This window comes from Tamandua tetradactyla, chromosome 1 (genome assembly GCF_023851605.1).
Source record: "Tamandua tetradactyla isolate mTamTet1 chromosome 1, mTamTet1.pri, whole genome shotgun sequence".
Lineage (NCBI taxonomy): Eukaryota > Metazoa > Chordata > Mammalia > Pilosa > Myrmecophagidae > Tamandua > Tamandua tetradactyla.
Window position 1 is genome coordinate 70,368,301 of NC_135327.1, and position 14,965 is coordinate 70,383,265.

The 14,965-nt window shown below is 39.2% G+C and overlaps 1 protein-coding gene across 1 annotated transcript in view; it reads left to right on the forward strand.

Annotated features, from left to right (window-relative positions):
- Positions 1-14,965, forward strand: part of ABCA13 (ATP binding cassette subfamily A member 13) — a 442,652-nt gene that overhangs the window by 47,201 nt on the left and 380,486 nt on the right. The window contains 4 exon segments of the mRNA XM_077118896.1: positions 4,448-4,578; positions 8,153-8,286; positions 10,936-11,094; positions 12,482-12,681. Of these exon segments, the coding sequence (XP_076975011.1) occupies positions 4,448-4,578; positions 8,153-8,286; positions 10,936-11,094; positions 12,482-12,681 (624 nt within the window).

The window sequence follows — 14,965 nt, forward strand, 5'->3', positions numbered from 1 at the left end:
TCCATTCCTGATTTTATTTATTTGCCTCCTCTCTCTTTATTTCTTTGTTAGCCTAGCTAAGGGTCCATCTATTTTGTTGACTTTATCAAAGAACCAACAATGGTTTTGTTGAATCTCTTTAGTTTTTCATGTTCCCAAGTTCATTTATTTCTGCTCCAATCTTTATCTCTTTCCCTCTGTTTTGCTTTTGGGTTAGTTTGCTGTTCTTTCTCTAGTTCTTCCAGGTTAGCAGTTAATTTCTCAATATTTGCTCTTTTTTTTTTTTTTTAAACATAGGCATTGTGGGCAATAAATTTCCCTCTCAGCACTGCCTTTGCTGCATCCCATGTTTTGCTATGTTGAGTTCTCATTTTCATTTGCCTCGAGATATTTACTGATTTTTCCTGTTATATCTTCTCTGACCCATTGGTTGTTTAAGAGTGTGTTGTTCAGCCTCCACAAATTTGTGAGCTTTCCATGCTTCCACCTTTTATTAATTTCCAACATCATTCCATTGTGATTCTAGAATGTGCTTTGTTTAATTTCTATATTCTTAAATTTACTGAAACCTACTTTGTGCCCCAACATGTGGTCTATTCTAGAGTGTGATCCATGCACACATTAGAGAATGTGTATCTAACCATTGTTAGGTGCAATGTCTTAAGTCTTGAACATTTATTGTATTATTCAAGATCTCAGTTTCCTTATTGATCCTCTGTCTAAATGTTCTATCCATTGATGAGAATGGTACATTGAATTCTCCAACTACTATTATAGAAGTGTCTACTTCTCCCTTCAATGTTGTTAATGTTTGCCTCATATATTTTGGGGAAATCTAGTTCATGCAAAGATATTTTAGACTGTTAGGTCTTCCAGATGAATTGTCCCTTTTATTAATAAATAGTGTTTCATTATCTCTTTTAATTGTTTTACATTTGAAATATAATTTGTCTGAGATCATTATAGGTTCCCCCACTCTTTTCTGGTTATTGTTTGCATGGAATATCTCTTTTCAGCCTTTCCCTTTCAACCTGTTTTTGTCTTTGGGTCTTAAGAGAGTCTTTTTTAGATAGCATATAGATGAATCCTGTTTTTTATTCATTCTGCAAACTCCGCATTTTGATTGGGGAGTTTAAACCATTAACATTCAATTTATTATCTTACAGGCTGTACTTTCTTCAACAATTTTTTTCTTTTAGTTTGTGTATGTCATATCTTAATTTTTTTCTCTCTTTTAACGGTGTTAGTTACCTTTCCTGCTAATCTTCATTTATACACTCTTCCCAAAAACCTCTCTCTCCTGTCTTTTCCTATCTGCCTGCAGTGCTCCCTTTAATATTTCTTATTCATGAACTCTCTCAGTTTGACTACAAATTTTAAACTCTCCCTCATTTTTGAAGGACAGTTTTACTAGATATAGAATTCTTGGTTGGCAATTTTTCTCTTTTAGTATCTTAAATATATCATTCCACTGCCTTCTTGTCTTCATGGTTTCTGCTGAGAAATCTGTACTTGGTCTTATCAAGTTTCATTTGTATGTGATGGATTTGTTTTCTCTTGCTGCTTTCAGAGTTTACTTTTTGCCTTTGACATTTGACAATGTGATTAGAAAGTGTCTTGGAGTAGGTCTATTTGGATCTATTCTGTTTGGAGTAAGATGAGCTTCTTGTCTTTCAAAAGAGTTGGGAAATTCTCATCGATTATTTCCTCCACTATTTTCTGACCCTTTCCCCTTGTCTTCACATTTTGGGACACCCAGAACACGTATATTTTTGTACTTAATATTGTCATTCAGTTCCTTGAGGCCTTGCTCAACTTTTTCCAGTTTTTTCCCTATCTTGTCTTTTGTGTGTGGAATTTCAGATGTTCTGTCTTCTAGTTCACTGATCCTTTCTTCTGCCTCTTCAAATCTTCTGTGTGTCTCCATTTTGTTTTTCATCACTTCTATTGTGCCTTTCATTCCTGAAAATTTCTGCCATTTGTTTTTTCAAGCTTTTGCATTCTTTTGTATCAACACCATATGTCTTCTTCATATCCCTCATGTCTTTTTCTATATTTTCCTTCAAATCATTAATTGATTTAAAAGATCTGTTTTAACATCAATAATAAGTTGTTCCAATTCCTGCTTCTCATTTGATGTGTTAGTTTGTTCCTTTTGTTGGTCCATATCTTCATTCTTCCTGGTATAAGTCATGATTTTCTGCTGGTATTGAGGCATCTGATTTTCTTGCTTAGTTTATGCTATAAAGTTTTATCAATTTTGTTTAGAGTTTTCCTAATGGTTGGATTTGTTCTCTATCTGTTTGTCACTCTCACCAGCCAGTTGTGATATCTGTTCCTCCCCCCAGTCTCTCCCCAAAACCAGGTACCTACAGCAGCCTACCTCAGGGATGGTGGTAGGCACTGGGCAGCCCAGCAATGTCTCTGTTTGTGGGTAAATCATGTCTCCTATCTCCCAGTGGTGCCCAGTTTTTCACCACTTGCAAGACCTGGGTTTGTTTTAGGGCACTGCTTTACAGTTGGGTTGTCCATGCTTCTCAGCCAAAAAAGGAGCAGGTTCTCATGCCGGGGTTCTAGACCAGCTCCAGTCAGTCTAAAATAATTTTCCAGGTAGTTGCTGAAAAAGTCCTTCAAGTCTCATGCACTTTCTGTTCTGCCCAGCAGATGGCACAGTTTGATTACATCCTCACCAGGTCAGGCTGTCTGCAGCGTTCCTGTTTCCTCTTTTTGCTGGCCAGAATCTGGCTCAATATGGGTCTGTGTATCTCACTTTATTTGTGGTGGAGTATACCCTCAGCTGTCCCAATCTTTAGCCTTCCTGTAGGCATGGATTAGGTCTCTTGCTGCTGTTTCTCACAGGGGTAGAGGAGGACTTTAGGACCCAGAGCTGGAAACATAACTTTTCTCCATGTTTTCTCAGACTGTGTCTCTCACTGGGCCTTGAAATGGTCTCCCCTGTTCCCCAGGTCTCTAAAAGGTGAAGATCTGTCCCACTGCCGTGAAAGCAGATGTATTTAGGTCCCCATTGGAAGGAGACCCTGCTGCTGTTTCTTTGCCCCTCCTTCACTGTGAGATCCGGTGAGGGGGTGGGGAAACGACCTGCTGGTCCAGGATGGAAATTTCCTACCTGATATTCTTCTACTTCTTCAATTCGGGATTTGTAGGGTCCCTTTCTAGTCTGAATCCTCCTCCAGATTTTCTGAATTTCTGAATAATTCAGAATTGTCCTTTTTTAACTCTGAATTTCAGAGGAGAGATTTTTAGTAGCTTTTTATATTGCCATGTTGGTATCATCAGCCCTTGGAAACTGATTTCTTAATGAACATGCTTAGTTGCCCAAAATATCAGCAAGAACTGATAAGTGCACTCTTTTCGGTTTTACAATTCAGCAAAGTAGACAGTGGTCTTGAAAGACAGCTTTGACCCCCATGTAACATGAGGTCACCTTTGGGAAGATTTCCATGGTAGTTTCCCACGTTTCTGCCACATGATATTTTTTTCCTATTGAATTCATTTGTATAAATCCATTGCATGAAGATGGTATTTTAGTAGTGAAAATTTTATTGTTTTCAGATTTATAACTGTTATTTATTGTAATTGCCATCAGTGAGGTTTGTCATCACTGCCTTTAGGCTAGGGCAAGAGAGGGACTGTCTGTCCTATACCTTGTGTGGCCCTTCCTGCCCTAAGCCTTGCAGAAGTCAGGGTCGGGAATGAGAACCACTCGGCTGTTTTCAGAGAGACAAATGTGAAATTAGAGGCTATAGATGAGAGTTGTCTTCTGTGAGATTTAGCATCAATTTTATTACTATATTTGCTTTTTTGACAAGATATCCAGAAAAATCTACATTCATAAAGAAGAATGTTTACAGTGGTACAGTTTTCAGTGGCATATCTTTAAAAATAAATTAAAACCATATATATGTAGATTCCCTAAAGCCCCTTGTTCTGTGAAATACAATTTGAAAACCAGGCACTGAGCCCATGGCATATTAAAATCCATGAGTTAAGATAGAGTACAGTTGTTGAAGTCAGCAGCATTTCAATATGCTGCTCTCCAGATATTAGACTGCATATCTGAATTTTGAAGCAGCAAGGTTGACTGCTTCTTTGCTTTTCTGAGCCTCCAGCATTTGACACCCTGGCTGGCCTTCTGGCTGCCTGATGGGAACAGAAAGAACAAGATTTGGTATAAGCAAGCATGGATGGTAGAGCTGTCCAAATTCAAGTCTCCCATGAAGAAGTAGGAAAAGTTCTCAAGAGGGAGGAAGAAGTGGCCAAAGCTCTCAATCCTTTTTATGATTAGTCCCTACTCCAAGGAGATTGCATTGCATTTAAAACCCTGATAATTACCACCCCTTGCCCAGGGCTAGGGACGTAGTAGGTAGGCTGTAGATAAGTCTGGAATTGACTCCAGTTGTTTTGCTAAGCACCGACTCATAGTGTCTTTGTTTTGTTTTGGTTCTAGTTCCTTAACATCTCTGGAAGATGTAGATTGGCTCCCACTCAACCACACTCTCTTCAAGGCTTCTGAAACTGTACTGAATGTGACCATTTCCACGCTGATGTTTCTGCAGGAACATGGCATGGTATTCACTGGTATGGCTAACTTAGGGCTACTGTTATATTTAAAAAGCTTCGTTACTTATATTTATTGATGGTTAACATAGAGTTAACATGCTGCTCAAAGAGATGATGAGATTAAAATATTAAATGCACAAAATAATTAATTGTTTCTGTTAACGGAGGAGAGGGGTAGACTGAATTTTTGGAATTTGGAACTGAATTTGACTTACTTTTTTCCATGGTTGAAATCACAGTCATTGACAATAAAACTGTTTTTAATTTAAAATAGGACTGATTTTCAGATTCGTTGACTTGATACTCTCTAAGGTTAGACCTTTCACTAGTTCTATGATTTTAATTTTTCTGTCTCCTGAACTCTTATTAGGAGGAAAATTTAAAAAAAGATAGTGAGAGAGGCAGGTTGATGGGGGATTTGTAGGACCCACTAACTGAGTAAGCATACTGCCATAGGGAGGGGATGGAATTATCTAGCTCTTTTTTTTTTGACTGAGGTATTTTTCCCAAATTGTTACATGGACTAGAACGCTTTATGTTTAATTCTTTCTTTCCCTTTTTCTATAGAGAATTCAGGGAGAAAGCAGTTGAAGTTAGAATTCATCTCTTCCTCCCTCCTTCTCTCCTTCTATCCATTCATTCATTCATCCATCCAGCCACCTATTACCATTAATTTATTCATTCTTTCATTCGGTATACATTCAGTGAACAGATTGTATGAGCCAAACACTGTTCCAGGCAGTGGTATTGAAAAGCTGAATAAGACATGATCTTTGCTCTCAGTGAACTCACATTTAGTAAAGGAGAGAGACCATCAATTAAGAAAATACAAAGTAGCGAGCACCAGTGTGAATTATGGACTATAGCCAAGAGTACAAGGATAATAATATTTTCTCATCAATTATAGTAGAGATACAACACTAATGCAAAATGTTAAGAATGAGGGCAAAGTACACGGGAATGCTGTATTTTCTGTATGAGCTTTCTGTAAACCTACAACTTCTCTAATAAACTGAAGAAGAAAAAGATAAAAACGAAAACCAGAGAGTTGGGATCTGACATTTTTCTCAGAAAGAGCTTCAAGGAGAAGTTTTGATGGATGATTGCGAATTCATCAGAGAGTTTAGGGGAACACCATCTAGAAGAGGGTTTGGCAAGTGCCTTAAGGGTTGGATACTTGGTGTGGGTGGAGTACAGTGGGTGATGGCAGGAAATTCTGGAGAGGGAGCCCTGGACAGGTCACAGATGATCACGGGAGCAGCAGAATTAGGTCTGTATGGTATGAAGATTCTCCTGGGGGCAGGCATGAGAGGTAGATTAGAGGCAGGCAAGGCTGGACATCCGGAGCCCTGGGATTTAGTCCTTCATCTGCCATTTTGTCTGGAGGTCTCATTTTCCTGACCTCTATAATGAGACTCCTACCCATGGAGATTTCTCTGGCTCTTTCCAGTGCTACAGTTCTTGGACTCTATGGGATTTTTTTTTCTGTTCCATGTAGCAATTTAACATGATACCATCCAACCCCATTACTCCCTGCCCAGTTCCTCCTGTTCTTTGTGACTTAACCTAGGAAAGATATCCATGCAGAGGAAGAGTTTCTTTGTGTGTCCTGTAATAGGGATGCCAGTAGGTAAGTCATTCATGTTTAACTTGCTTTTCATGTCAGGTCAGATCCAAGGGAACTAGTATTCCCAGGCTCAAAAGTCTTACATAGACCCAAACGTAGAGTTGGGAGATACTTGAAATACCTCATTGAAATTTACCCTGTGATTTCTGTTTAAACAATCCGATTTGGAAGCTCAAGTTTTTGTACATCAACCCAAATTACAACAACTGATTTACCATACAACTGGAAATGTAAATACAACAAAGAATACAATTAAATTAAGCTATTTTTTCTTAACTTGCCAGTGAGTCAGAGCTAAGGAATTTGATTACAGAATATACTTCTAGAGGCAACTAAAAATTGCCTTAATTTCTCTTGTCTCCAAGAATAATTCTTTTGAGAAATGAGCATATTGCAATGTATGAAGGGAAAGGAATGGGTTATTGTGTCAGTGGCTTTGGGTAAATTGGCTCAGTCATGTTATTCATTGAAATGTTTTATCTGTGTTTTCTGAGTTCTGCAGTTAAGCAGTGAATTTCAGAAAATAAGATGTTTTTAGTTTTTTTTTATGACTTATTTTATAGTTTTAAACCTATTTCATAGTCCTGATGTTATGTTATTTTCTTTCCTCCTGGAACTCTGGGGATAATTCTGATACCTTCTGAGAGCAAGGCACTGGTAGAATTCAGACTTGGGAATCAGATTGCCTGGGCTTAAACCCTGGCATAATCCAGAAGTGTTATGTTAAATGCACAAAATGTCTGTTTCCTCTCTTAAAAAGAAGATAATAATTGTATCCACCTTGTCATGTTGTTGAAGGACCATGGCCTCACAAAGGAAATCTTTAAACTAAGGCTGCTTGCATTATTTATATACAATAAATGCTCATTGTTATCTTAGAATCATTCTCTTTTCCCCATGATACCATGCAAATAATATCAGACTGGAAGCTAGGGTTCTTGAATTTCTAGGGTCCACCCTAATGTCAATACATGCCTGAAATCTTTGACATGGTTCCTCTTTATAAATGGCCTGATTCTGCCTTTTCTACAGATCTCCTGGGATTAATTTAAGGATCAAGTGAGATCATGTGTGTGAATTTGGTTTCATAGGATCTGGCAAGTTTAGGAACTCAGTAAATTGTTGTTGAACTGGGATCTCCAATAATCTCGTTGCTGGATTTTTAGATGAAGGCTCACCTTGGAATTTATGTTATTATGTTTGCAATCACTAAGCACACTCCCCAGAGATTTTTTTGTCAAATGTTGGGGATATTGGACTTATATTTTGGGGGTGCCACCTATATATGGTATTGCTGGATTAATTGGGTAGTTTCTAAGTTTTATATCTTCATTCCCTCTGTTAGTAGAACATTTTCCTATAATTTTAAATAGTCTTTGGAAATAGTATTTTAAAGACCCCATAGTATTGTATGCTATTACTATAATATAATTTATCTTTTTCCCTGTTGCTAGGCACTTAGCTGATTTTCAATATTTAATCATGATAACCAATGCAGTAACATCTTTGGATGCTAATTTTTTTTCATATATTTGATTAAGTTTCTTGAGATGGATTTGTAGACTTGAAATTATTGGGGTTGAATGATTTGAGTTACATAAAGCTCTTGAAAGATATTATGAAATAACTCTCTGGAAACATTGTAATAATTTATGATAGAAAGTGTGAAATGTGTGCCATCTTACCACATTCAGTGGCATCAAGTATTATCTTCTGTTCTCTTTTCCTATTTGAATCCCCAATGATAACTGGTCATCATTTTCTTTTCTTTTAAAAATGAAGATGGGGTGCATAGGTGATTCAGTGGTAGAATGCTCACCTTCCATGTGGGAGACCTGGGTTTGATTCCCAGACCGTGCACCTAAAAAAAAAAAAAAAAAAAGAAGATAGCATTAGTTTCTGAATTACTTTAGGCATGTAAAAATACTAAAATAACTGACAGTATAAAAACTTGCTGTTTCCTAGAGTCAGGATACAACCTGTCCTTACAGCAAATGATGTGGGATCCACAGAAGGTCCAGTCTGATCTGAAATCCCGGTTTGGTTTTGATGATCTTCATTCAGAACAAATCCTGAATTACATGGCTGAATTAAAGGAGGTACAGATATTTGCTTCTCACATGGTTTGTGTTCTCATTGTGAGTGTCTCTAGAAGGATATATGAAGACGGGGTGAACTTTGGCCATGGATAGTCTGGCCATGGAGAGGCTGGCCATGGGAGATGGTATAGGTTCTGGAGGACAGCTAGGCCCACTCAGACAGCTGAAACCTCACTTTCCAAACTGGGTAAACTGAGGGGTTTGGGCTTGCAGAACCCAGCTCCCTGCTGATATCTCAGAGGCTCTGGGAGAAGACTTCCATGGACTGCTCCCTTTCTTTACTTGGTGTATAAATAAGCACTTCTGCTTTGGATGGTACCGCATCCAACACCAGCACATCTGTCTACTCTGGATCCACTGGAACCTCCCCCAGACTCCCACCTCCAGGGTGAGGGCCTATCTGGGTGACTTCTAGGTCAGGGTTGAGCTACTGAAAGTTTGGGAAGGATCCATATTCTTTCGGGGGCTCGGTCCATGCTCAGGGCATGTGCCAGGCCAAATGCAAGACCCTCCGGAAGCTTCTCTTGGATTTTGCATATTCCTTCCTGAGTTCCCACTACCCAGCACTTCCTGTTAGTGCTTTCCATGGATAAATGCAGTTTCTGCTTTTGTGTAAGCTGTTGTTTTCTAGCCCTGGACTCACGGTTGCTCCCTTCCCCCTGACCTATCTCCAATACAGTGTCCCAGGAGGTCTTGTTTACCTTGTCTGAGGCCATGTAGACCCCATGCACTGGACCTGCCTTCTGAGCCCATCCCACAGTTGCCACACAACCTGCTTGCTCCCAGGGCTGGGCATAGCATTAGATAAGACAGTTCTGCCAGGTAGCTGTCATGCTTGGCTGCGATAGAAGCAGCTTTATGCTTCTTGTCTCATACCTGGTAACCTTCGCACAATTTTATTTGCCATCCACCTTCTGTAGGACTTTTATCTGTGACCCCTGGCCCTTCTCACAGATGCTGTTGTAGGTGGCATATGTAACCCCTGCTGGCTGACGTTTACACCAATTTGAAGCCACATTTTGTGGCTTCAAACAATATGTATTTATTTTCTTGGTTGGGGGTTCCACACTAGGTCTCACTGGGCTAAAATCAAGATGCCAGAAGAACTGTATTCCTTTGGTAGGTTCTAGGGGACAGTTTGTTTCCTAGCTTCTAGAAGCTACCCACATTCCTTGACCCTGGGCTCCCTTCATCTTTAAATCATGCTGTGGTTGCACAAGTGTTTCTCACTGTAAGAACCTTATGTGATTTCATTGTGCCCACTGGATAAAGCAGAACAAGTTCCCTGTTTTAGGTCCAGCTAATGAATGATCCCTATTCTGTTAGGATGTGGATATCTTCTAGGGTCGTTACTCTGCCTGCTGAACCACACAAGGTCCTTTCCCAGCTGGCATTGGCAGGCAGCCCCTCCCTGGCCACTGTCTCTTGAGCTCTGCCCTGCAGTTACGTCTACTTCCTGAACATGACCCTCTCCTGTCCTGCCCGAGTATTTCTGCAGTACTGTCTCTGTCTTCCTTTCCTTCTTTCACTTCCTGACATAGAAAGCAGATTTTTGGGTGGACCATGGTATCTCAGCAGGCAGAGTTCTCACCTGCCATGCCAGAGACCCGGGTTCGATTCCCAGTGCCTGCCCACGCAAAAAAAAAAAAAAAAAAAAAAAAAAGAAGAAAGCAGATTCATCCTTTCTTCTGCTTTCTAACCCACAGCCTTTGTCATGGTCTAACCCACAACCTTTGTCATGACCTGCCTCTTATATCCTTCCATGCTAGAAGCATCCCCAGGGATGGAGATGGCTCTCCACATGTCTACCTCTTACGGGTCTGTGAGTATCCTAAGGGCAGGGACTAAGCTTTATTTTTCTAACATCTCCAGTGCCTGGTGTATTGTATTTGCTGAGGATTTTTTTTTAACTCAGGAAAAACAAATGAACAAACAAAATGAGGGGCCTTGTGGCTTTGTTAGTCACATGTCAATCATTTAAGTCTGGATCCTAAAGGAACCTACAAAGCTAATTTATGGGTTCTCAGTGCTTTTTGATTATTGCCATTAATTGAATTTCTGAAAGGCAGCACCACAATTGTAAAACTATGTAACAGGGGGATGTGGCCCATTCTGACACAGACGTACATATTTATGGAACCGCATCAGAGAAACTGCTTATGGATATTCATTTATGGTAATAAAGGAGATTTTCATCCACAGATGTCAAACCATTTCTGACTCAGAACCCCAATTTGAGTCCTTCCTATTTCATACATTTTTGATAATTAGAAAAGAAAAATTTCCAGGTAAAGCAACTCTTATAGTACAAAGTATAGCTTAAACTGGGCTTGCTTTCCATGCTTCCTTTTGGCACTTGTGCGAGAATTGATAAATGTCATGCCCTCCTTGACTTTGGACTTGGAGAGTCAGTTCTCATTACCTTTGAACTATCCTGGAAACTGTAATTTTCTTCTTTAACTCCAAAAGTCTCAAGTCAAGGTAAATTCACACAAAATGTCTAAACAACACTTCTAACCCATCAGACTTACTTTTTCAACCCAGCAAATTTCAGAGCATTTTTCTTTTGCAACATTGTGGAATTATTCTTAGAAGAGAAACATTGTAGGAAAAAACTTCACTTTGACATATTTTTAATATTCTTGCTAGATTCCAACAGACAGTTCCTTAGAGCAGATGGTGAGTTCAGTCTTGTCCAGCATATCTGAGAACAAAACTGAAGGTCACCCTGGAGATGGCCCCCTCCAGTGGACAGAAGCCAAAGACTACCTCCTCCATGCGGTCAGCTGGCCCCAAATCTACAAACAGGTATCAGCCAATACAAAAACAGTTCTTCACTATTGCGTGCCATTTTTTTGTGTGTGTGTGTGTATGTGCAATCCATTCACTTTGCCCCCAAGTCTTTCAACTGTGTGATTTTACCTCCTTTCTTGGGAAAGGACTTGGACTCCCCATACCCTGGGTCTTAGGTGCAGCTCCTCCGTTTGCACAGCTCCTGGCCTCAGTCCATGAGTTTCTGAATACCAGTTGGAACAAAAAGTTCATCTTAGCCTGCTCCAAGTATTTGGTTTTAAAAAATTCCTGGCAACTAAGAGCCTCCTAGAACCACCATCTATCAGTATTTGAGATTTCTACCTGGGCTATTTTGATGCCTTGGACATCCGATGCAGAGATTTTGACACTTCTGAACAATATTCCCCTTTCCCTTCACTTCAGTAGTAACAAGAAACGTGGTGCACAGTGATTGTGATTGGAAGGTACATAATGGATGTTAACCAGAAATGCTCATGTAGCACAGAGCACTCACAGAGTGCTCCATATGGTTATATGACTGATGATCTGAAGTATCCAGCTTTGGCTTGCTCAAAACTTTCTCTTGTTTAAGAAGAAGACATAAGAAATAGAAGTCCACGTGATAATTTATTCTCATTCACGTTGCATGTTTTTTCCCCGAGAAAATACCTGTATTTCCCCCTAATATGTGTCATGGGTAAAGGTCAAAATCCGAAATAGTGGATAAAACATTGATAAGAACTATAAGTGTCATGTTAACATGGTAGCACTAAATTTGTCCTGCAGTAAAATGACCAGCATTGTAATGGTCTGTGAATACCTTTTGCTTTGTGCAATACTAGGGAAATTAAATGCATGGTTAGTTTAGGATTATTTAGCACATATAAATGCACATCATGTCTTTCCCTGAGGTACATTGTTTGGGATTAATGATCTAGTTTAGTGTAATGTTGATGATAAGCCACAATAGTAATTGCCTTTATTATTATCCTCCCCAAGTCCTTTGCATAAAATGGATTTTAGTACCTGCATACTAATTATGATATATATTTTAAAGAATGCTAATATAGTCTGGTTATCCTAAACATGTCAGCATAGTCTAGTTGCTTAGTTTAAAAATTATTTTTCATTTTTAAAGAAATGCATATGGGTACCCTCTCTTTTGGGAATAGCAATGGGGAAAAGAACGAGAGAAACAGGGGATCAATGAAAATGTTGTAATTTGTAACCTTCAATTTCTAAGTAGAAATGAAATCACAACATGATTGTTAACAGATGTTTCAATCTACCAACTGAAAAAATCATCTATGGTCTAGCATCATCTGTTAATATTTCTTAACAAACTACGATTGTTTTAAATTTGTTATTATAAGAACTAATATTTTTATTTCTGAATTTGCAGGTGTTCCAACAGTCGCAAAAGAGTAACCTGCTTCACAAAATTCTCATGGGGACTGCACAAAGTTTGGAGACTCTCATGGATCAGTTTGAAGAAGGAAGTGAGCTGTGGAAGGTGGCAGAAGCTTTGCACACTGTGCTTCTCCTCCTGGATGATAGCTTGTCAGCAGATGGCCCAAAAAACAACCATGCATCTCCAAAGATGTAAAGCACATTTTCCTGTTTTTATCATGTGTTAGGCTAGATAACACTGAATTTTAAAGAATGAATAATGATACTATTGAAAGAAATTCTGTAAAACTGCAACTAGTCATTGAATTCCTAGTCAGCATGGGATTAAATGAAAAATCCAAGCTTTCATTGGGGATGTCAACAGGTTCATAATTATTTTTAGCAATCTGGATGCCTGTTCAGATGTTGAAAAATCTGATGGGCAACAATATTTAAGAAGCTGTTAGCTTCTGGGCTCTTAGATTCTAAGATTTTGGCATTTGTTTAAAAACGAACCAAAATATTTAGATGTATTTTTCTGTAAGGAACTACCTGTTTTGATCTTTATTTTAGAAATTTGTATAGCTGCTGTGTTTATTGAAGGTCCAGAAATATTTTGAAAGTGGGAAGAGGTGGTCACTTCTTTTCTCTCTTCTGAAGTCACAAGTTAGATATCCCAAGGCCTGACGCCTTCATGTCCCACTGAGCACGTCAGTGTTGTTATAGACATTCTCTTCCTTGTGGTATTATTTATTGGGTTGGGGTGGCTGAGTGGCTCTTTCTCCCAGCTCAGCTGCACCCCTGATAGGTAGCGGACATTCCAAAGAGGCCCTGGGCCCTTCGGCAGGGATTCTTCCTTCAGCACTACATGCCCACTGCAGAGTGGCCCCACAGATTAGGTACTCGTCCAAACCACATAGTGTATTTTTTACCCCCTTGTAGCAAATAAAATAAAGGACAACCATTTCTTTCCCACTTTTCTATATGTTTCTGAGAACACCTCTACTTCCTCCTTGGTTTCGCTCAGAGGGTCAGAGGAATGCGGGATCTCAGACCACTTCATCCAGTTCAGGAAACCAGGTCCCCATTTTCAAGAAAGAGAGAGGTGGTAGAAGTCTGGCCAGTGTTAGAAAACCCAAGCATACAAAGATAATGGAGTAGCAGCTTTGCCTTGTAGGGATGCCCAAGAATGGGTGTTGTCACCTGCTGTGGGGGAAAGGTTGACAGGACTCTCCTCGCTTTTTCTGAACCTCTATAATGGCCAGATCATCAGTTTACCTGCTACAGAACAGCAAACTATTTGTCACACCTGTGCTTAACCCAGGACTATCATGACACTGGAAAGAGACCTATCAAGATGGCAGAGAAAACCAAATGGAGCCCAGAAGCTCCAATCCCACAATGTGATTCCATCCAGTGGGGTGCTTTGCTTAGGCTCTGGTAGCACTGTCTCTTCCTATTTTTTTCTCCTTTTAGCTTAACTCTTTCTGCATTGAGGGTTCCATGCCCTTGCCACAAAGACTTAGAAAGTCTGGCCTCACTTGCCCTAGTCAGTTCTGCAAATCATAGAATGAACTGCATCTTATTCTTCAACACTCTAACAAATAGTTCTGATTTCAGTTCTCCTCTCATTCTCAGAGTCATTTCCTTCCACTCTCTTTTCTAGATTGCTCCTCCAACCTGTCACATCGAGACATCCTCCCCCTTAATAAGCTGGAGCTGAGAGAAGGACTACCAGTCAAGCCCTTTCCTTCTTCCTCCAGCAACTTCAGAAACTCAGGCAGAAAGGTGGACACAGCTTCCTAGAGTAGTCTTTGAAATATTTCCATTGGTGGCTTAAGCATTTCTTTTTAATTAAAGAAGTTGTAGGTTTATAGAAAAATTACATAAAATCATAGCATTCCCATATACTCTTCCCACACCCCCCATTATTAACACTGTGTATTAGTGTGATACTTTTGATACAACTGATGAAAGAATACTGTAATTGTAGTATTAGTTAGAGCTATAGTTTATAGTAGAGTGTATTTTTTCCCATATACCATCCTTGTATTAACATTTTGCATTAGCATGGTACATTTGCTGCAATTCATAAAAGAACATTTTTATAATTGTATTAACTGTAGTTCATCATTTACAATAGAATTGTATTGTTTCAAAAAATTTTAAAAAGTTTTTTAAAGTATATATATATATATATACTTTATATATATATATGGCCTTGCTGTGACTCCTTTGAGGATACTACACTCCACCACACACTGCTCAACATTCTGAAACTCTTCTTCAAATGCTTTTCTATGCCTCATAAGTGGAGGCTTCAAGGTACGTCTTTTTAAATCTGACCTGGAACTTTATCCTAACCTTTACCTCTTTCAGATAATGTGAGCAATAAACTTCCCCATGTTTGGGTGAAGAGAAAGTCTATTCCATAGTCAGTACCTAAAATTATCCTAAAGGGAATTGATACAAGAGCTGCAATTTGTCAACAACCTGG